General features: G+C 40.1%; 1 protein-coding gene across 10 annotated transcripts in view; it reads right to left on the minus strand.

Moving 5' to 3' along the window:
• FAM135A (family with sequence similarity 135 member A) overlaps positions 1-19497 on the minus strand; it is a 123608-nt gene extending 104111 nt beyond the window's left edge. For 7 of the 10 annotated variants that reach the window (XR_009543795.1, XM_060167625.1, XM_060167621.1 and 4 more), the window contains exons 1-3: positions 19243-19497; positions 4277-4366; positions 2753-2868 (exon numbers count right to left, since the gene is read on the minus strand). Coding sequence is in view for 9 of the 10 variants with exons in the window: in XM_060167625.1 (XP_060023608.1) it covers positions 2753-2829 (77 nt within the window). In the remaining variant the exon portion in view is untranslated. The remainder of the gene's footprint in view (positions 1-2752; positions 2869-4276; positions 4367-19242) is intronic. The other 3 variants (XM_060167617.1, XM_060167619.1, XM_060167618.1) reach the window with 3 other exon arrangements.
• Between the last annotated feature and the right edge of the window lie 3582 nt (positions 19498-23079).

The raw sequence follows: 23079 nt of genomic DNA on the forward strand, positions 1-23079 counted from the left end.
CTATCTCCACTTGGTATCTTACCTCAAACTCAACATATGGAAATGAACCAATTCTGAGTCCCACACCATGGCCCCCTTCAACTTCACTGTTTATTTCAATATCACTAATATTGTCCAAGTCAGTGTGATTTGAAACTTCAGCATTATCTTTTTAAATTTCTTCTTTTTAAAAATTCTAAATTTGCAAAAAGTAGAACAGTGCACCCATATCCCACTGCCCATTTTTCATCTGTGAAAAAGATTTTGCCATATTTGATTCATATATTCATTTTTTTCTTTGCTGAGCTATTTCAAGGTAATCCTAGAGATCATGTAAATTCACCCTCCACACACATATTTTTTAATGCTTTTTCTGTCTCTGCATCATCCTCCACATGGAGCTACTCATTAAATCCTACTCTTTATTCCCCAAAATACCTCACAGAAATTAATAACAAAAACCAAAAGATGCTGAAGTGTGTGGCAGACTGACTTTAAAATGTCCTCAATTTCTTCCTCCACCCCTGTATCCACACTCTCTCAAATGAGACTCCCATTAAGAAATGGAGTGTAGTTCCCCATTCCTTGAATCTGGGCTGGCCTTACCGCTTGTTTTGGGCAGTACAATGTGGCAGAGGTAACAGTGAGCTAGTTCCAAGCCTAGGTCTTAAAATGTCTTCTTGTACAGTTTCTTTCTCTCTCTTTGGACCCCTGCCTCCTCTATGACAATAAGCTGGAGGATGAGAGATGATAAAGCAGAGCTGAGTGCACCCAGGTGGTGCCATTCTGCACCAGGTAGCACCCTGCCAGCTGACTGTGAATTCATGAGCCCAGCCAAGATGAACCAGGCCAGCCCAGATCAGCAGAATCTTTCAGCTGATCCACAGATCTGTGAGCAAAAATAAATGCTTACTGCTGTGATGCCACTGAGGCTTTGTATTTGTTGTCAGCTGCATTACTGTGGCAATAAATAACTAATACGAAAATGGGTACTAACGAAACTTAAAATATGTGGCACTGACTTTGGGACCAAAGTAACGGTTAGTTACAATTACAGAGGCAAAAAAAATAATGCGGAAACTATAGGAGACTTAAAAAACAGTGACCCATGTTTTGCAGTGATGAACTTTTTGTCAGTATGCTTTCAAACAATAACTTAGAAGAAGTTAGACACTGTACCCAAGAAACTTTTGGACTCGAGCAGACTAATTTCCTGGCAGAATATTGGAAATGTCACCTGGTTGCTCCTAGCAAGGGTAGTAAGGTTTTGCAAGAAAGAGATGAGCTAAAGAAAGACCTGATCATTTTACAAGCAGAATCTAGAGGAACCAAGACTTCCTGGGGAGGAAAATAAAACTGCTTACAAAGATCTAATCAAGGGAGTGGCTGTAAATCCCTTTCTTAGATCTCCAAAGGAGTTAAGGGCAGTGTCTAAGTAGACATTCTCAGCTTGACAAAAAGGCTTTTAGGAAGTTAAAGGGCGTGATCCCACAGAATTCTGACTTCCAAATAGTAGTGATTCATTGAGAGAGTAGTCATGTCTCAATAAACAATTGTGGGTGTGGGTTTCAGAGCATGGAATGGACTATATCAGACATACAGAATCCCCATAAAGTTTTACAGTGAGTTTCACTGGCCAAAGAGCCCCCAGCCCAGACCTGGCTTGGCCTTGTAACTTGCTTAGCCAGCAGAATGCAGTGAGGAAACAAGTGTGCTAATACAAGGGATCCTGCAACTTCTGCTCTCTTTCTTGGACTCCTGCCTCTGCCATAAGAACAAGCCCAGGCTGTCCTGAGAGACCACGTGGAGCAGAGCAGAGCACAGCTGTCTGTTTTTTTCAACAAGATGGCAAAGCCAAGACAGACAGACAAAAAACAGAAGATTTCTCTCATCCTACCCGGGTTGGTCACAGCCCCACTGCTACCACTGCCAGCACAGGAATTCAGGTTTGTATCCTGAGACATTGTGAGCACATCCACACTGCTCCCTGCGCCTCTATTTCTTCTACACGACCATCCATCCAATATCACCATGCTCTTCATCATGTCAGTAAGTGCTGATTGTAGTAACAGTGACAGTTTCATCCTTTCTTGGAAACAATCAATGGCTACCCAAATTCCTCCAGACATCAAAAGTCCTTCACAAACATAACCTCTCCTCTCTTTACTATCTTTTCACAACTCTACTAGAGAATATCCAACCTCCTACTTCTCTTTAAAATAATCTGTTCATCCCTGTTTCCGAGACTGACTCATGATGCACTCTCCTACTAAGAGGGTCTTTCACCTTATCCTCTGCCTATAAATCTTATCCATACCTTGATCCTATCCCTCCATTATGCTTTTCCTAACGTACAAGCCCAGAAAGATACCTTTCTCTTCTGATTCCTGGAGCACTTTCTATACATACCTTTTGAGGAGTCAACATTTTGTGTTCCTACAACATTTTGTGTTTTGTGTATATATGTTTTATTTTTCCCACACACTGTTAGCTTTTAAAAAGCAGAAATTAGATCTTAAACATTTTCATTAAAATCCTCTCAATGCTCAGTACAAATTCATAAACAAACGTTAAATATATCCAGCATTATCATTAAATCCATGTGAATATACTCAAATATATATTTAGAAATAAAATTTCCCTGAGAAAATAGTTGAATATAGCTCATTGTTTTCCTTATATATGGTGGAACAAGAATATGTAATTAAATTTAAATGAAAACTGTACAATTTATCTTATGCAAAATATATAATTTTCACATTAAAATACAAACCCTCTCTGAAATAAATCCACATTGTAGAACTTGTTTAGCTCCACGGAGAATTCTACCATTGCTTGAACTTCAGTCATTTTTAATTTATAGTCAGAAGACAAATCTGGTAACAGCACCTTGGTTAAAGAAGGGAAAAAAAAATCATGAAAGCACAATAAAAATGCCAACTTACAAAATCACTAATATTAAACATTTTTCAGAGTATGATACATAGGCAGGAAATAAAAGTGAAGCTAATTAATACAGTGCTCCTACGTTAGCCTGACCCGACTATATAGCACCAGAATCTATACTCACTAAATATACTTACTAATGAAATACTTACTAAATAGCACTACTCTAGAAGATATGCCCTGTTAGAATGCATTTTCTAAGATTTGTTTTCCTTCGTGACAACTATGTGATAATAAATAATATAGCAAATTGCTAAAAGTAACTTCTGACTTTATCATAGATAAAACAGTAACTTTTGAAGAAAAAATTATGCTACCCAATCATTCTCTTCTAGTTCTACATTGCATATAAAGGCAACTTCAGAGTCAAAACAAAAGAATTAACATTCTTTAATTCCCATTTAAATTCATGAAGCTTTTTCTCTGTCAGGTGAAGTTCTTAAGTGACTGTTCATTTTTAAATTTCAAAAAAAAATTTTCCCTCATTACAAAAGCCTAAAGTGTTCATTTTCAAGAGGTTAAAAAAAATAGACAAGCAAAAAAAAAAAACCCATTCACAATTCTATCCATTGAAATACATACTTTGGTATATATTCTTCATTCGTGTGTTCATTTGTACAATTTCTATAAAAGTAGGATCGAACTACATGTACATTTTATAACCTGTGTATTTCACTTTATTGATGAACACCTAGTTAATAACTATTATACTGTGAATGTTATAATTTGAGCAATCTCCTGCTGTTGGGTATTTCAGTGGTTTCCATCTTCACACTATTTCGAAAAAGCATTATCACAATTATCCTTATCAGTGACACATGCTTTAAAAAGCAGTTTGGAGTAAGAGAGTGTTGAAAGACAATTCTGAGAGTCTTGTGTTTCTGCATGTCTTGCAGGCAGAGACACTGACCGCCTTTATTCTGGACTATTTTTCAAGGACATATGTTTCGCACAGTCTGAGGAGTCAGATACAGTGTCTCATACTGGAATTAAGGGCAGATCTATTTACTGTGCAATGTAATAAAGTCTCCCCTGAGGCATAAGTCAGCAGGCTCACTGTCCGTCATAAAAGATTTGGGTTCCTCAGCTCAGGGGTCCTCTCCATAACTCAACCTACTCTTACGCAGGGGGCCTCATACTCTAGCCAGTGCTATTGCCATGCATATAAACTATCATTTTCTCTGATCCAGGAATCTCATGTCTCCTGCCCACATCCATGGCGCTGCAGCAGGCTAACTTGTTACTTTGCAAGCGGGATAAATTCTCAGACCCTTCACAGTTCTTAAAATAGTTCTTCATAGAAATCTGGCAAGTATTTTGATCTATTATGAATTAAATGCCATATTCTTACCTCTGCTGATCAAAACTTCATTTTAATATCATTAAATAACCAATGTTGTACTTCCAGTTACTGATTCTTGCTAAAAAAATATTGTTCCCCCTATGAGAAAGAAAAAATAACATCTCAAACAAAATAGCAGACATAAAAATGTCCATTTTCAGGAAACCTATGCGTCGTTAGTTACTTAGTACTTTCAATTTATCTAAAAGATCCATACCCTCCATAAGCCTTAGGAATAAGTTTTAGAGATGTTTTCATTCAGTTTCACATATAAATATAAACTATTATATCTTTGTTATGCTTCACTTGAAGTATATACTTCAAAGTACAATAATAAAGGAGTGCTTTCTGAGTTCAGTGATTCAGAAACAATCTTCATGAATACCCAAAACAGTATAAACTTATTAATTTTTAAGATGTAAATTCACCATTTTAAATTATGTAATTCTGGAGTAATAGTCTATTGTATATATGTACCACATCTTCTTCATCCATTCGTCTGTCGATGGACATTTAGGTGCTTCCATGTCCTGGCTACTGTAAATAGTGCTGCTATGAACATTGGGGTGCATATATCTTTTTTTAATTATGGTTTTCTCTGGGTATATGCCCAGTACTGGGATTGCTGGGTCATAAAAGGAACAAAACTGGATCATTTTTAGAAACGTGGATGGAGACTGTCATACAGAGTAAAGTAAGTCAGAAAGAGAAAAACAAATATCGTATATTAACACATATATGTGGAATCTAGAAAAATGGTATAGATGAACCTATTTGCAAAACAGAAATAGAGACACAGATGTAGAGAACAAATGTATGGACATCAAGGGTGGAAAGGCAGGGGTGGGAGGAATTGGGAGATTGGGATTGACACATATACACTATTGATACTATGTATAAAATAGATAATTAATGAGAACCTACTGTATAGCACAGGGAACTCTTCTTAATGCGCTGTGGTGACCTAAATGGGAAGGAAGTCCGAAAGGGAGGGGAGATATATATGTGTGTGTATATATATATATATATATATATGTGTGTGTGTGTGTGTGTGTATGTGGTTGATTCATTTTGCTGTACAGTAGAAATTAACATAACATTGTAAAGCAACTATACTCCTATAAAAATTAATTTAAAAATATGTATTTCCCTTGGTGGAGTGATTTCTGAAACTTCACACACATCCACACACACACAGATATGTGAAATGTGTGTGTATATACATACACACGTATGCTATGAGCTATTTAAAATATTTTGACGAAAAAGGTTGCCTGGATATGCTATGGATAGTTTTTTCACACTCCAAATATTTATTGCTTAAATTTAAAAAAAGTCTTTTGCCCTTGGTATAATTATTTAGGTACTAAATATGTTAGAATAAAGACCACATTCTCTCTTCCTCATACATTTTTTTCTTCTCTCCATCATACAGATATAGACTTTACCACCTTCCATAATTGTTATTTTAAACCTTAATAATCACATCAAAAAGTTTTTACAGTAACTATTCCTAAGGAGATCAAAATGATACTACCTTTATATAAGATATGCCCCATTTCATGGAAGTAGCCTCTTATCTAAGACAGCTTCTCCTGTACATATATTCTTCTGTGTAGGGTTCAGATCATGTTCCAGCCCTGTGACTCAAGTTTGCTTAGGTCTCTATGCCTTAACTTACTCAGATATAAAACACGTATTCATTCATTCAAACATTTATTGAACACTTACTATAAGCTAGGAAATGCAAGAGATCAAGGCATAGCTAAGTTCCCGACACCTCAAAGTGCCACCAGGAAGAGATAAATATATATAAGTACTGCACAATGGTTAAAACAAGGCTGAGGATCTGAGCCCCAGATCCAACATTCTGGTAGTTACCCCTCTAGTGTCTTCATTTCCTTCATGGAATATAGCATCCCTACCACCTAAATTAGTAGGCCTGTTATCTGCGGAAGAAACAAACTTTTTTCTCATTTAAGCCATTTTACTTTTGGATCCCTTTACAGCAGCCTTTTCCTTAACCCAGAAATTAATACCAAAATTAGAGTATTGCCACAACATAATCCTAAAATGTGTGGCACTGGCTAAGTCACTGGGTAGCAGGCAACAGGGAAACAGATATTACTAGGATAATGGTGACCCTGGTTATAATGGAGCAAAACATTCCATAAACTGTTGCCTACACTAACTTATAGAACTTGGTGCCCATAAAAAGCCCAGAACTTCAGGGAAAGTAGATGAAAAGAACCACAATATTTGTGTGTGTCAGTGGTTCTTTGCTGCATTTACTCAGGCAAGAACTGGCCAGTTTGCAAGGTAAGATGGAAGGAAATATAGAGATGTGGGTCCTTAGTACCTGCATTATCAGGAGATAAGATTATTAGTACTTTTCCCAAAGACTTCTATTAAGACTTTATTTTTCAAAACAAATTTTTATTGGTGAATAGTTGATTTACAATGTTGTATTAGCTTCAGGTGTACAGCAAAGTGATTCAGTTACATATATATATTCTTTTCAGACTCTTTTCCACTATACTTTATTACAAGACATTGAACATAGTTCCCTGTGCTATACAATAGGTCCTTGCTGTTTAACTATTTTATATATAGCAGTTTTTGTATCTCCTAATCCCAACCTCCTAATTTATCCCTCCCCCCTCTTTCCCCTTTGGTAACCATAAATTTGTTTTCTATGTCTGTGAGCCTATTTCTGTTTTGTAAATAAGTTCATCTGTAACATTTTTTTTAGATTCTACATATAAGTGATACCATATGATATTTTTCTTCCTGTCTCACTTACTTCATTTAACATGATAATCTCTAGGTCCATCCATGTTGCTGCAAATGGCATTATTTCATTCATTTTTTATGGCTGAGTAGTATTTCATTGTATATACATACCACATCTTCTTTATCCATTCATCTGTCAATGGATATTTAGGTCATTTCCATATCTTGGCTATTGTAAACAGTGCTGCTATGAATATAGGGGTACATGTACCTTTTCAAATGATGGTTTTCTCCAGATATATTCCCGGGAGTGGGATTGCTGGACCATATGGTAATTCTATTTTTAGTTTTCTGAGGAACCTCCATACTGTTTTATATAGTGGCTACATCAACTTATATTCCCACCAACAGTGAGGAGTTCCCTTTTCTCCACATCCTCTCCAGCATTTGTTATTTGCAGATTTTTAATGATGGTCATTCTGACCAGTACAAGGTGGTACCTCATTGAGGTTTTGGTTTGCATTTCTCTAATAATTGGCAATGTTAAGCATCTTTTCATGTGTCTATTGGCCATCTGCATGTCTTGTTTGGAACAATGTCTACTTAGATCTTCTGCCCATTTTTCGATTGTTTGTTGTTTTGTTGTTGAGTTGTATGAGCTGTATATTTTGGAAATTAAGCCCTTGTCAGTTGCATCATTTGCAAATATTTTCTCCCATTTTGTAGGTTGCCTTTTCGTTTTTTTTTTATGGTTTCCTTTACTGTGCAGAAACTTCTCAAGTTTGATTAGGTCCCATTTGTTTATTTTTGCTTTTATTTCCATTACTCTAGGAGATGGATCCAAAAAATATTGCTACGATTTATGTCAAAGAGTGTTCTGCCTACGTTTTCCTCTAGGAGTTTTACAGCATTCAGTCTTACATTTAGGTCTTTAATCCTAAATGTATATGGTGTTAGAGAATGTTCCAATTTCATTTTTTTATATGCAGTTGTCCAGTTTTCACAGCACCACTTATTAAAGAGACTGTCTTTTCTCCCCTGTATATTCTTCCCTCTTTTGTAATAGATGAATTGACCATAAGAGTGTGGGTTTATTTATGGGCTTTCTATCCTGTTCCATCAATCTATGTGTCTGTTTTTGTGCCAGTACCATACTGTTTTGATTACTGTAGCTCTGTAGTATAGTATGAAGTCAGGGAGTGTGATTCCTCCAGCCCTGCTCTTCTTTATCAAGATTGTTTTGGATATTTGGGGTCTTTTGTGTTTCCATACAAGTCTTAAAATTTTTTGTTCTAGAGAACCCTAAAGATGCTACCAGAAAACTACTAGAGCTCATCAATGAATTCAGTAAAGTTGCAGGATACAAAATTAAAAGACAGAAATCTGTTGCATTTCTAGAGACTAACAATTAACTATCAGAAAGAGAAATCAAGGAAACAATCCCATTTACCATCATTTCAAATAGAATAAAATGCCTAGGAATAAACCTACCTAAGGAGGCAAAAGACCTACACTCTGAAAACTATAAGATGCTGACAAAAGAAACTGAAGTCAACACAAACAGCTGGAAAGATACACCTTGTTCTTGGATTGGACGAATCAATATTGTTAAAATGACCACACTGCCCAAGGCAATCTACAGATTTAATGCAATCCCTATCAAATTACCAACGGCATTTTTCGCAGAACTTTTAAGAAATCTTGATGAAACGAATCTAGCGCTGTGGCTAAGATTATATTTTAGGGTGCTGCCATCCCACCCCCCAATGCCTGCTGTTTCAGATGGCTTCAAGACAGTGGCCATTAGAATGAGATAAAGTGGTCAGCGCACAGAGAGCAGTAAATAAGGCAGGCTTAAGAACTACACCAGGAAACAATTTTGCTATAGTCACTGGCACCAGAACGGAATGGAGACAAACATAAAAGAATCCCAATATATTTTTGAGAGAACTGTATTTGTCAGAGAAATTATAAGCTAACCTACAAACACCTGTGACCATGGCACTTGCAGGATAGCAAGCAAGCCTGCAGTAGCAGGAAACTGACTATGAAAGCTATATACCCTCCAAAGTTGGGAAATTTTCAATACCAACTTCAGATGTGGTCATGGAGGTTAACGTAAGGAAGAAACACCCAGACAGCAAAGACTGGGGTCATAGTGCAATGAATATAGGCATTCTTACCAGAAAGCAGAACTAAGGATAATAGATGCTACACCATTACTGCCCAGCATTACTCTCAACCAGAGACCTCTATGTGTCTCTCATACTTACCCAAATGGAAAATTTTATTATTCTTTTCCTGTTTCTGATTCAGGAACAAATAACTGTGTTTTGCCTACAGGTTCAGGAACAAATTACTGTGTTTTGCCTACAGGTCACTGGACTTGCGGATCTGACAGGAAGTACTGATCGCTTAGTTGGATTAGTGCAACAAGAGGATTGCACCTGGGTTGTCTCCTTTGGCGAAGGGAGCTGGAGTGTTTTCAATAGGTAGGATGAAGGATACACATGGATATTTGGTGCCAAACTGCAAGACTGTGGTCAACTACTTGTCATTTCTGTTTTCCTCTTCCTCACTGCTGAATGGTCACCCAGCCTGAGACTACGTTTCCCAACCACCCTTGAGGCAAGTGTGGCCAATCGATCCTGTGGACCGCAAACTGAAGTAATATATGCAATGTCTGCCTCATTTGTTTAAAAGGAAATTCTCTGCCCTGGACTTCATTGCTTCCCTTTTTTACGGGCCGGAATACCTTCTGAATAGTGACCCAGTATTGACCACACAGATTAGGACAAAACCTGAAGAATGGTAAACAGAAAGATGGAAAGATTCTGGATTCCTGAATGGTTTCATAGAGCACAGATGTCGAACATATCTAGACTGTTCAGATTTTTATGTCTTATAACTCTTTATTACAGAAACTGTACCTAACCTATACCCTAAGTAATACATCCCCCACTCTAGGCTATTTTCAAAGAGGAAGGCAGATGATCTTTTATATTATGTATTACATATATTAATTAATAATTATGTTATATAATTATATACAATATAAAATGCTATAAAATGACATACATTATTTGAAAATAATTCAAATTGTCTGTCTTTGTTCTGATTCAAACCCCAAACGGCTTCCCACCACATTCAGCAGTAGTGTCTCACAAGGGCTTGTAATGACAACCTTACAGAATCTGGATCTTCCATCACTTCCCTGTTCTCATCTCCTACCAGTCTGCCCACTCCAGTCACATGGTTTCCTTGCTATTCCCCACACACATCAGAGAGATTCCTGCTTCAGGGCATCTGCAGTGGTTCCCTGAAACACTCTTCCCTCCAGAACATCCAAATGACTCACTCTACTCCTCCTAGCCTTGATTCAAATGTTACCTTCCCAAATAGGCTTTTCCGGGCCACACCCTCTAAAACAGGACTCTCTCTCCTGACACACCCTATCTCTTTCCTCCTTTATTTTTTCTACTCCGCACCAATCTCCATTTAACAAACCAAAGATTCTACTTAGTAGTCTTTATTCTCCCCAGTAAAATGTAAGCTTCATGAAGGCAGGAAATTCTAACTACTCTGTTCACAGCTGTACCCCACTGCCTGCCACATGGCAGGCACTTAATTTAAGATCTTAAGAACACTTAATAAATTAGCTTTAAATATTCCATAAATATTAACTATTAGTATTTTTCTCCTATTTAAACCCAACCGATTTGAAGAAAGGAATCATTACACTGATGTATTGAAAACAGTCTTGCATGAATAAACTTTTATGATAAAATTCCTTTACCAGTATAAGTCCAAGATCTGTTAGCAATTTCCTTCACTTTTCGTCTCATATCCTGCTGTGCTTTTTGTTCTTTTGTTGATGCCTAATTTTCCTCAATTCATCCCTTTTTACTGATTATTCCCTAAGTAGAAACATATGTGTACAGATATATACAGAGTAATACTGATAAATCTATTTTTCATTCCCCCCCAAAAAACAAAAAAGAATTATTTTTATATGTTGGTAGAAGAAAAAAATTCAAAGGAGACGAGACTAAAGCAAAAGGAGAGTAGGCAAAAAAGAAAGGAAGGAAAAATTCAGAGCACTCTCAGAGTCCAGGGGGATCTGTGGGACCCTCTCCTCATAAACCGCTCTTCCCCATCATAGGGAGTAACTGCTACTAAGGTCCACACAATCCCTGCTGGCCCAGCACCATCAGAGGCTTCTAAATTTCCAAGTAGATATTGAAAATGTTTTTCCTAAAGGTTTTCACCTAAATTTTAGATGTTGCCAGCTAGTTAAAAAACAAACACAGGGGCTTCCCTGGTGGCACAGTGGTTAAGAATCCACCTGCCAATGCAGGGGACACGGGTTTGAGCCCTGGTCTGAGAAGATCCCACATGCTGCGAAGCAACTAAGCCCGTGTGCCACAACTACTGAGCCTGCGTTCTAGAGTCCGCGAGCCACAACTACTGAAGTCCATGTGCCACAACTACTGAGCCTGTGTACCTAGAGCCCATGCTCCGCAAAAGAGAAGCCACTGCAATGAGAGGCCCACTCACCGCAATGAAGAGTAGCCCCTGCTCGCCGCAACTAGAAAAAGCCCACACACAACAACAAAGACCCAACACAGCCAAAAGTAAATTAAATTAAATTAAATTTAAAAAAAAAGCCAAACAAACACAAACAGAACAAAACCTGTGTAGTGAAAATCAAATTCCTCTACAGGACAAATTCATTCAAAGTTTGCAATGTCTGACTTCCACAGATTCTCATGCCACTCAGTTCATCAGGTAAAGAATCTTTCATGAAAGAGGGAAATCCTGGCCTGTCTTCTCTCAAGGAGGAAAGAAATTGAAGAGAGGGAGCCTTTCCTTTTACCCAGACGTGCCTGGGAGACTCTCCACTGCCAGAAACTCCCTGCACCCCCGGAAGCTGTGAGCTTCATGGCCTCTTGCACAGTCTGCTAGACAGCTCATATCTGTCACTTTCATCTGAGCCTCTGAAGCTATGGGAACCCTGGCTTACCTGAGACTGTCCACTCTGCTCTCCTGGCCCTGGCAAAGTAGCCTAAACAGAATAACTTGAGAGGTCTGTTCAAGAAGAGTCCCTGCCTGGGCCATTTCCTAGGTCCCTAAGAAAGAACTGAGCTGCGTAAACTACAAACCTCAATCCAAAGATGCCACAGGGGAAACCTCAACCAGAAACTGCCCCTGATACTAAGTGAGAAACGTAGGCACAAATGCTCTTAGGTCTGAAGAGGGACTTCTCTGACAGTCAAACCCGACAATCCCCTGTAACACCTCAGGGAAAGGCAGCCCACTCCCAAAGGAACGCGGTCACCTATCAGACTGGAAGACGGCCTTGGCCCTCAAGAGTCGCTACATCCCACATGGCGGCCAGCAGCCACAATGGCTACTGAACAACAGAAATGCGACTCGTGTGACCAAGGAACTGAATTTAAAATTTTTAATTCGTTTACATTTACATCTAAACACTGAAGCAGTGTAGACATTTTTTTCATTAAACATAACCTTATTGGTTTGATAGGGCTGTATTTTACTTTAACTGTTAAAGATGAGTGTGCTGAGATATACTGTAAATGTAAAGCACACACTGGGTTTCAAAGACTTAGTACAGAAAAAGAATGTACATGTCTCATTAATATGTTTTTTATATTGATCACATCTTGAAATAATATTTTGGATATGTTGGATTAAATAAAATATACTATACAAATTAATTTTATCAGTTTGTTTTTATTTTTTAAAATGTAGCTCCTAGGGCATGTTTAATTACATGTATCTCACATATTTCTACTGGATCTTAGTCTAGGAATGCCAAGCCAACTCCCTAATCACTAGGGTGCACAGTAACTGCCCCAGAAACAGTGCTGGGTGCATAAACACTGTGCCGAGCTTCTAAGATCAGGGATTCTCACACCCATGGGATCAGCTGAGACCTCCAGTATCCGCAAAGAGGAGTCCGGGCGTGGATACCTGGGAAAATGTGGGAGATGCTCCTGCACCACCAATACCCATCCTGAAACAATAGCTAAACATTTTGAGCTCAGCCTGAACTCCTGAGTGTTTCAGAAACCTAAAAGAGGACACAGAAATATCTGAAACTAAGAAGCACAGTTAGTTCAGAGGTTCCTTAAAAAAGACTAGAGACCACAGGCGATGATGAGATCCTTTCTCAGAAATCAAAGAGCTAACGTCTTGACCCTTGAACTATGAACCCCAAACAGATGTTCAGAGGATATTCTTTCTCCTAAGGCCGAGGGTAAGATGGTGAACAAATTGGAGATTCCAGACACTCCCTTTGTCAACCTAAGAAATAAAGGCACCACTTTTATCAATTATGGAGCCAATGGCTCCAGCTTCTGAATTCCATTCCCAAGTCAGCAGCCATGGGACAAATGGGTTCAGAGCCTGTAATACTGACCGTTCAAATAATGATGCCCAATTGTATGCAGATGTTAGGTACTAAAGATACCACATAAGGTAAGAAATACGTATGGACCAACTTACCCTTAGAAAGGCTCCACACTGGCAATCAATACATCATTTCTCAATGAATAAAGCACATTCACTTTTTCTTCCAGCTTTAGGAAAAAAATCACTGGTTCTTCAGATGAACACTAGATAATGTAGTAAACTTGCACTGAGGGGCCATAGTGTACAAAAATCTATACATCTCTAAATGTTCACACTCAATGTAGTGAGATGCTCACATTATGATAGACACATAGGAACAAATGAAGGAACATCAAATTCAAGCCCAACCAGATGAGGGACTCACACTATGACAGATATCTGGGGACTGAGACTGACATTTGGGATCTGGGACCAGTGAAGGGAAGGGCATCAAACATGTACAGTTAAATTCAAGTTTGTTAAATAGGAATACGATGGGAACAAAGAAATCCTCTAGATCTAGAAGGAGGTTAACTCAATCCATTTAATACTAGTTAGTCAATTTTGGGTCCATTTTTTTGGGCCTTCTCCCATGAATAAACAGGAAGCCCCAAAGAGGCACTCCGCAAGAAGCCTTCAGAATACTGTCTCATAACCTTGCAAATAATAAAAGATTCCTGTAACACTCAAGTTCTGTAGCAAACCAAGGAGAGTAGGAAGATGTGTCTCTTGGCGAAAGTACGCTCAGCCGCCACCTTTCCTAAGGACCACTCACCTAGGGCACAGCAGAACTCCAGTCCACAAGGGGCCGGCCCTCACCGTCTTTGAGCTAATCTTGACCAATTCAAACCAGACAGCCATAAACTGAAAACAACCAGCCAGTGACGTCTGTACTAGTCTTGCACCTCTCACCCTGCTTTCTGGTGTAATTCTGGCCACCTAAGCCGGTTAAGTCTGCATTGCTTGGTTCAGTCTAAATACCTGGCCTATGGTCTTGTTTCTTGATTGACATTCAGTTCCCTTTAGGACTGGCTGAGGCCTCGACACCCTGCCCAGCTCTGGAAGCTCCCTATTTCAGGGGTTAAGCATGCTAAGTCCCTGGATTATACCCTACTCTAAAACAGCCAAGCCACCCGGCATCTCTTGACTCTGAGGCTCACCACCACTCAGATGGCATCTAACCTTTTTGCCTCCACGATTATTCGCACACACAACACCCTTTCATCAGTGACATCTCTCATCTTAAAAGGTGATTCTCAACAAAGATGAGCTTAAGAGAACCGCTAGAGTAAAGGGGACATGTAAAGTGAGGAAAGTCACCGGTCTAGAATGCTTTGCTGCTACTCATCACTCATCGAAACGAACTCCTGAGGGCCACATACTGTATGCACTAATTATAGAAATATTTAAGAAGAGAATAGAGTACTAAGTTCTTCTCTTCTGGGGAGAGGGTAAGAGGGAAATCCTGCAAAGGAAAGATAAGCAAAATAGCTTGATAGACAAATTATATTTTAAAAAGTTATACGTTTCCCTGTTGATACCAAATATAGACCAAATGGCAATATCGAAACTTTCTGGATTACTTACTCTTACACCAGTAGCTTTTATTACTGCACCTAATTCTCATAAAAATCTGAAAGAGCTATCATTACTCCATTTTACAGGTGAAGAAACTAAGGAGCAAAAAGTTTACATAACTTATCCAAGGTCACACAGTTAGAAAATAATGAAAAGAGGACAAATACCTCAAAAGTGTCAAACTTCATGGCCTATATTTAAACGTGTATAATTCTAAAGTCCACACCTTGTTTTAGGAAATAGATTCAGTAGTCATCAAGTCATGAGATAAATATGCCCCTACTACAAGAAAACCTGAAATCAGAATGCAATATTGATGGAACAATTACACTTGATAAATTAACTATATTCAATTTTCCATGTAATTAACATTATTCCCTAATCATGAAATCTTCAAATTCCTCACACCCACAAATACAAAATCTGAAGTTTAAAGGCATTGCTATCTTCTGATTTCTTCAAAATTGGGGTTTAAACAGTTGTGTCTAATAAAAGAGAAATATATTATTATTACTCATCTTAGAACTGACACTTAGATTAAGAAGCACTCTCAGAACATTGTTAATTTTCAATAACTGTATTAATATGATAGAAAATCCATAGAAAAAATAATTATTAAACATAATGTAGAAAGAATGTCAGTAACTTCTGAGAGTATTTCGATGACTGACTTACCACATGAATGAAGTAAAGAAACTGAGAAACAACTTTTCTTGCTCATTATGGGACACTTGGTAAAAGATACTTTTGACATTACATGGAAAATCGGATTTAATTTATTAAGAGCAGTTCATATAAACTTTTCAGTTGTATATGCCACAAAACAAACCTGCCAGTAACATAATAGAGAACGTCTTTGAATATATCATGTTATTATATATCTTAAAAATCCCAGAATAGCCCCAAGTACCAAACTAGTTACTCCTTTTAACATAAAGAGAAATTCAGAAAGAACCACAATCATTATCTATTACCTAGTTCAGGGATCTGCCCAACATTCTGAAAATATTTCATCTTACTAGTTATCTCAACAGAGAACAAAACTCAGAACCGGAACAGAAAGCACAATCCTCTCTCTGAAAAATATTCCAAGAAACTACCAATGTTTTCTTAACAGCTTCTGCTTTCTTGCTTTCTTCAGTATACCGTTAACTTTGGTAACAGATCCAGGTAACCTGGATTCTAATTCAGACTCTCTAAGCCTCAGTTTTCTCAAATGGAAATAATATTTATAACTCCTAAGTCAAAAGGACCTGACACTTCTATATTTCCATTAAGAAAAAAGAGGCTAATTGTTATTAAATTTAAGCACATCATTGATTACCAAGTATGAACCTGTTAAAAGTGGCAATCTTTGAAAATAAAATGGTAAAACTCACTGTGAAGTCATTCCACTCTATTTCCCTGAAAAATCTAGACCTGCCAAACAACCTGTGCTCTCTGATTTTTCTGAAAATCCCCTGGGCCGATTCATTAGGAACACTTTTTTCTGTATTACCACTCTACTTCTTACTCATATTCATTTCTAAACCTTCTTCCTGACAACTCAAGGAAAAAAAAAAGATACACTACTCACTTCAGATCTACATACTCCCATCTCCATCCATTTATTTAAACATACAATGAACATATCACAAAACTCACTTTTAAGCAGTTTTTTCTTACTTTTTAAAGTTTTTTGATACTTTGAATCAAAGCAAAGGAAATCCTTGCCCTTTCTATCCCCTAAAGAACCTCCACTCTCAAGGGTCTACATCACAGCTAAGATAAAATATAAGACAAAAGAAGTTTATGGAAGTAACCAAAATCCTGTTAACTTTACTTTTTCAGTTTATGTAAATGTAACTTTACATTTTCAGCAAACATACTGAACGCTGCAGTGGCTGTTTCACTGCATATGAACATTAAACGAGTCCACAGTTCATGGCACATGCTACTAAAACTTTTCACATAAGTCTGAAATTTAAAAAAAACATCTAAATTGCAGTGATCTGGGATTTAAGCATTCAATTATACTTACGACGTAGTCTAAAAGAGATAAAAATTCAGAGTTTATATTGCAATTTTTGCCTGTGGTGGCCCTAAGCATGTTTAAATGATTAGGGCTTACTTTGCTTTTGAAAGATTAGTGGGTAGCCAGCCACCTGTTTACCCACATATTACAGGGAGACACACCCGAGGTATAGAGGTTAAGTGACTTCTACAAACTAATGTCATGACTCATCAGAAGAGTGTAGATCTGATTTCTAGCCCTGTGCCCGCTGTCCACCATGAATCTTTATTTTAATTTCTAAGAGCACAGAATCAACTCACTATAAATACCAATAGGAATTTGTAAGAATTTACTTTTTTAATGAATAGCTACCTAGAAATAGAAAGACTTGCCTTTGAAAGATGGGAAGACCTCCTTCAGAAGCAGCACTTATCTTTAGTTGCACTGGAAAAATCATTTTTAAAATCTTAAAAGCTGAGGAGTTTATCGCCTGCTACCATACACAAGAACTGCTGGTTCTTCCAGAAGAGATGTGGTTTCACCGCCTCAGACCCTAAACAGTGTCTCCATCTACTTTCACCTCTCATATACCTTCAAATAAGGAACTACACATTTTTGTCTTGGTGCTTCCCTTCTGTACAACAGAAACAGAAAATTTTAATTCCTACCTGACACAGACAACGTAAGGAAGAATTTACTGCTTGTGGACTGCTTTGAGATTCCAGAATGAAATACATAATCCAGTTGTTCTTCGGCCCTAGAATAAACGCAAACTTCACTGAGAGTGACTGCTCCCGCAGATGCCTTCAAAGTAAGATCCTACAACATTATTTACAGAGAAGTTTTTTGTAAGCCAAATCGTGATCACCATGAAGTAGAGGCAAAAACCTCCACAACTGTTTAGAGAGTTCTTTTACCCAATTCAAAAAGTTAGTACTTCTGTCCGATATGTTTCTCCTTTAGTAAGGACACTAATTCTGTAAGTTAGTAAAAACTATGCATTTATTACAGAGACCATCACAAAAACGATGCAATCAGTTGCAACAGCAAATGTATAAAATATCAAATTAATAACTGATTTTATTTTTTTTTAATTTGTTAACTTTCATTTAAGACTAGCTCTTGGACAACTGTATTTCCCGGAGGACAATAAAATCTCCAAATTTTAACCTTATGTTTGGAGGTCAGCCTTTATATTTTCATCAACTCTGTCCTCAAGTGGCTTCTCTTGACATGTCAGGCAAACACAATTCTTAAAAATTAAAGCTTTTATCAGTAAGTGTAACAGGTTATTGCTACTGTCACTCTTTTGATGATACTTCCAGTCAGTGAAGAAAGAAAAGAGATGTTATTAAACTGTAAACTGAACTAAGTACACTGAGTGGATACCTGGTTTAGGTAGAAAGTAAAAGAGACTAGAACTCTTCAGAGATTTAATAAGAAGTAAAACGGATTGGCATTAAGAGGCTCGACCTATGCAAACAGAAAAAAGAAAAAGTTTTAGAGAAAAAAAAGCTCAAGATTAGAGAGTAGAGATGGGATCAGGATGGAGAAAACTGGAGGTCAGGGGCCGTCAAACGGAAGAGATGAAGTAGGGACCGAGAGGGAAGGATTCGGGCAGCGAGAGGGACGTAGAACGAACTCCAGCACAGAGCGATGCTAAAGCCAAACACACCGTCGGAAACTCACACAAGAGAGAGAAGGTGAAGTACCGAAGGGGGTTAATGGGAAGAGCAGAGAGCCAAGGGAGCAATGACAGAGGCGGCGGAGTAGGAAGCCTGGCCGGTGAGGGAAGAGCCGGCCCAGGGATGCACGGGGGGGAGGGGGAGAGAGAAGTCCAGGCGCGCAAGGGGTACCTCGCCTCCCACGGGGGACCACCGGGGATGAAGAGCGGATCCGCGAGGGGGGCACGGGCGGGAGCGAGGCGCGAGGATGGGCAGAGGGCGAAGGGCAGAAGCGGGCGCGGGCAGGAGGAGTGCAGGGCGGGGGCCAAGGCCGGGGGGCCGGGGGCACCGGGTGGCGGGGGCAGGAGTGAGGGCACGGGGGACAGCGGCTCCGCACCCCGAGCGCGTCCGCACTGCCGTCCCCACCGACCTTCAGCCGCCCGGCGCCGGCTCCCACCCGAGCGGCCGGTGAGGGCCGGAGCGGCGAGGGCGGACCGGGCGCAGAGGAGGCCGCTTCCCGCCGGGCCCGCGGGAAGGACAAGGAGGGGGTCGCGGGGGTCGCGAGCTGGGACCGGAGGACGTTGGCGGCTCACCTCTCGCCCGGCTCGGCCTCCGCCGCCGCCCGTCGGACGAAGGAGCCCGTGGTGTCGCTGCAAGAAGGCGGCCCCGCCCGGGTCAGCACCATCCCGCCGCGGGCCCCTCACCTCGCCATCGTAGCACCGCAACCTCCGCCGCTGAGAAGCCGGCTCGTCAACGCCGCCCGACGAGCGGCCCAGCGCGGCCAGCGAGCATGCGCAGTCGCCCGGTCCCGAGGGAGCCCGGCCGGCTGCGCTACCTGGGAGCCACAGGTCCCGCCGCGCGGCCCCGCCCCCGTCCGCCCTCCCCTCTCCAAGCGAGGCCCCGCCCCCCAGGCCTGCGCCCCGCCCCCCGCGCGCTCCGAGCGCCCGGGCAGCCGCTCCAGCTCCAGAGCCGACTGAGATTTCGAGAGCTCTGTCCGCCCTATTGGGCTCCCGCTCCCAACCTCCCGCGAGAACGGGACGTTTGCGTCAATAAAAAGCGCGAGCGTCTTGGAAGTGCTCGGCTGCGGGTGTGAGGAGGGTGAGCGCCTTGGGAATGGTACCCAGCGGCGGGTGAGGAGAGGGAATGCGGGGACTTGAGCTGTATTTCTCACAGCGTCCTTCGTTCTTCTCTCTTCCTCACCTCCTGCCTGCGGTCCGGGATGAAGAGCCCGGTCCCCGCGCTGGTCACTCTGCGCAGCAGGAAGGGAAGGGACAGCTGCCGTTGGAGACTCGGTTGCTGCATTTAAGGGGGGGGGGGCAGGTGTCCGTGTTGCTATGGTTACTGCTCGGTTACTGATGCCGAAAAGGGCTGGAGGGCAAAGTGAATATACCTCTTAGGTTCCATGAACGGAGCCCGTGAAGGATAATCCTTAAGTGATCTACGTCACTCACCCCAGTTTCTGAACCTAACCCAGAAGAACCTTTTGTGGTGCGGAAAGCTCAGTGTGTTACAAAAGCAAAGTTGAAAAGAAGGAAGTTGCGGCTGCGGCGGGTATTTTACAACTGAGGGGGGTGGATGATGGTGAGGGTGTATAACAATATGAGTGTGCTTAATAGCACTGAAACATGTACTTTTAAAAGTGCTTTAAATGGGGGCGGGGGAGAGATAAATTAGGAGTTTGGGATTAGCATATACACACTACTATATATATAAAACAGATAAACAATAAGGACCTACTGTATAGCACAGGGAATTATACTCAATATTTTATAATAACCTGTAAAGGAAAAGAATCTGAAAAAAGATATGTATATAAATCTGAATCACTTTGCTGTGCACCTGAAACTAACACATTATAAGTCAACTATACTTCAACAAAAAAAGTGATTAAAATGGTAAATTTTATGTATATTTTATCACAATAAAAATGAATTGGAAAGAAAAAGGTTTGTGCACTGATTTGGGAGTAAAACCGATGCCTTGTAGCTTAGACCAGCAGTCCCCAACCTTTTTGGTACCAGGGACCAGTTTCCTGGAAGACAATTTTTCCACAGACGGGGGCGGATGGTTTTGGGATGATTCAAGTGCATTACATTTATTGTTCACTTTATTTCTATTATTACATTGTAATATATAATGAAATAATTATACAGCTCACCATAATGCAGAATCACTGGGAGCCCTGAGCTTGTTTTCCTGCAACTAGATGGTCCCATCTGGGGGTGATGGGGACAGTGACCCCCGATGTGTGTTGCTTATGTCCAGTCTACTCCGTAAGATGCAACTTGTCACTTGCCACTCACAGATCGGGTTTTGATATGAGTCTGCAAGCAATTGATTTATTAGGGTCTCTGTGCAGTCAAACCTCTCTGCTAATGATAATCTGTATTTGCAGCCGCTCCCCAGTGCTAGCATCACCGCCTCAGCTCCACCTCAGATCATCAGGCATTAGATTCTCACAAGGAGCATGCGACCTAGATGGCTCAAATGCGCAGTTCACAGTAGGGTTTGTGCTCCTATGAGAATCTAATGCCACCGTTGATCTGACAGGAGGCGGAGCTCAGGCAGTAATGCGAGCCATGGGGAGCGGCTGCAAATACAGATGTAGCTTCACTTGCCGCCCACTGCTCACCTCCTGCTGTGCGGCCTGGTTACTAACAGGCCATGGACTGGTGCCAGTCTGTGGCCCAAGAGTTGGGGACCCCTGGCCTAGACCATTTGGGGGACAGGTTTTGAATATAATTTAACCTCTGGTGTTTCTTTGTGTTACTATGTCTTGTTAACATGACTGTAAGTGCCTTGTTACCCTAAGATAACCAGTATATTAGCATTTGCATGAATGGCTTGCTTTCCTGGTTCCTAATCTCTGTCTTTTAAAAAAATGGCCAAATAGCATTTTACTATCCTTACACGTAAAGTTTTTTTTGTTTTGCGATTTGAATTGTAGCCTCACAACTGAAGGCCTTTTCCTATTTTTTTTCTTTTTTTTTTTTAGCTCTGGCTCTCTTAGGAAAATGTCCTAAATATCCAATAGTTTGCAGTTCCATATCTATGTCTTCCCTAAAATTCACGCTGTGCCAAGATTCCTTCCCTATTAATGTATTCTTTTTGTTCAAATCACATTTTTAAAATACCTATGTGCCAGAGAGCATACTAATCTTGGAGGATACCAACATGAATAAAACAGAACATGGGTGGAGTGTTTACATAACTGCCTTTTGATGTGATGTGAGTAGTGCAGAGATGTGTGCACAGGGAACTACTGGAGCTCAGAAGAGGATTAATCCAATTTAGGTTGGGAGAGGTCATGAGTCAAGAAAGACTTCCAGGAGGAAATGATTCCAGAGAGTTAATGCAGTGGAATATATGTGTGTATGGGGGGGGGAGGGAGGAGGAATAGAGGAGGAAAAGATCGCTTAAACAAAACCACGCAACAAGAAACTGATCTTTGCACAGAACTAAGACTAAGCAATTTGGTGCCACAATTTGGGGGTGTGACGCTAGACAACCAGGCAAAGATCAGATCATGGTGAGCCTTTGAAGGATTTCAAGGAAAGATCAATTTAGTATTTTTTTCATTACCTAGTCAATGTATGCCAAGCACTGTGCTAGTTACTAGGGTACAGGAGGTTTAAGAGTCACTCCTAACTCTCAGGGAGTTTACAATCTAGTAAGGGGAGACAGGCACCTCTAAAGTCAAAAAGTTGTACCAAGGAGTTAAAATTGGGGTAGGCAGAAGGTTGGTTGGGAATCCAGAAAAGGAGCTCCCTTCTAACTAACCTAGAGGTTTAGACAAGACTTCCTGGAAATGATTTGTCAATAGAAGAATACTCTCTTAAAATTAGAAAAACTATGATATCTCCTGACATACAGACTATTAGAGTGCAGAATGCGTTGATCTAGGCATCAGTTTACCTGGTTCAAGTTCTAGATCTGCAATACACTGTGTAATCTGAAGAGTCTGTGTAATCTGTGTAATCCTACCTTCTCTAGGTCTCAGTTTCTCTCATAACAAGAGAATCAGATTATATGGTATCTAAAGTCTTTTAGAAAATTTGTGACTCTAAATTTACATCCCATTTATCTCCCAAGGTTTTGAGTCAGCCTCTATGCTGCTAATTAACATTTTTGTGTCACACTTAACACACTTAACGTTTAAGCTAAGTTTTATGTTATATGTGTCATTTTCTATCCAAGCTATGCATGCTCAAAGGATGCAAAGTTGGAATCCTTTCTATCCTGTGGTTTACTATCTATGGTTTACATGATTTCACTTTGGCATAGAATGTATTTGAATCTTTACTAAACCCTTCTAACTGTAGTATTCTCTTAACTGGAGTATTCCTTCTGGGGCAGTCACTCTTGTCTCCATGTAAAATATAGATTTAATCATTTGCAGACATTTGGGAAAGTGCCCACAGTACTCAAGG

The sequence above is a fragment of the Lagenorhynchus albirostris genome, chromosome 12 (genome assembly GCF_949774975.1).
Source record: "Lagenorhynchus albirostris chromosome 12, mLagAlb1.1, whole genome shotgun sequence".
NCBI classification, from domain to species: domain Eukaryota; kingdom Metazoa; phylum Chordata; class Mammalia; order Artiodactyla; family Delphinidae; genus Lagenorhynchus; species Lagenorhynchus albirostris.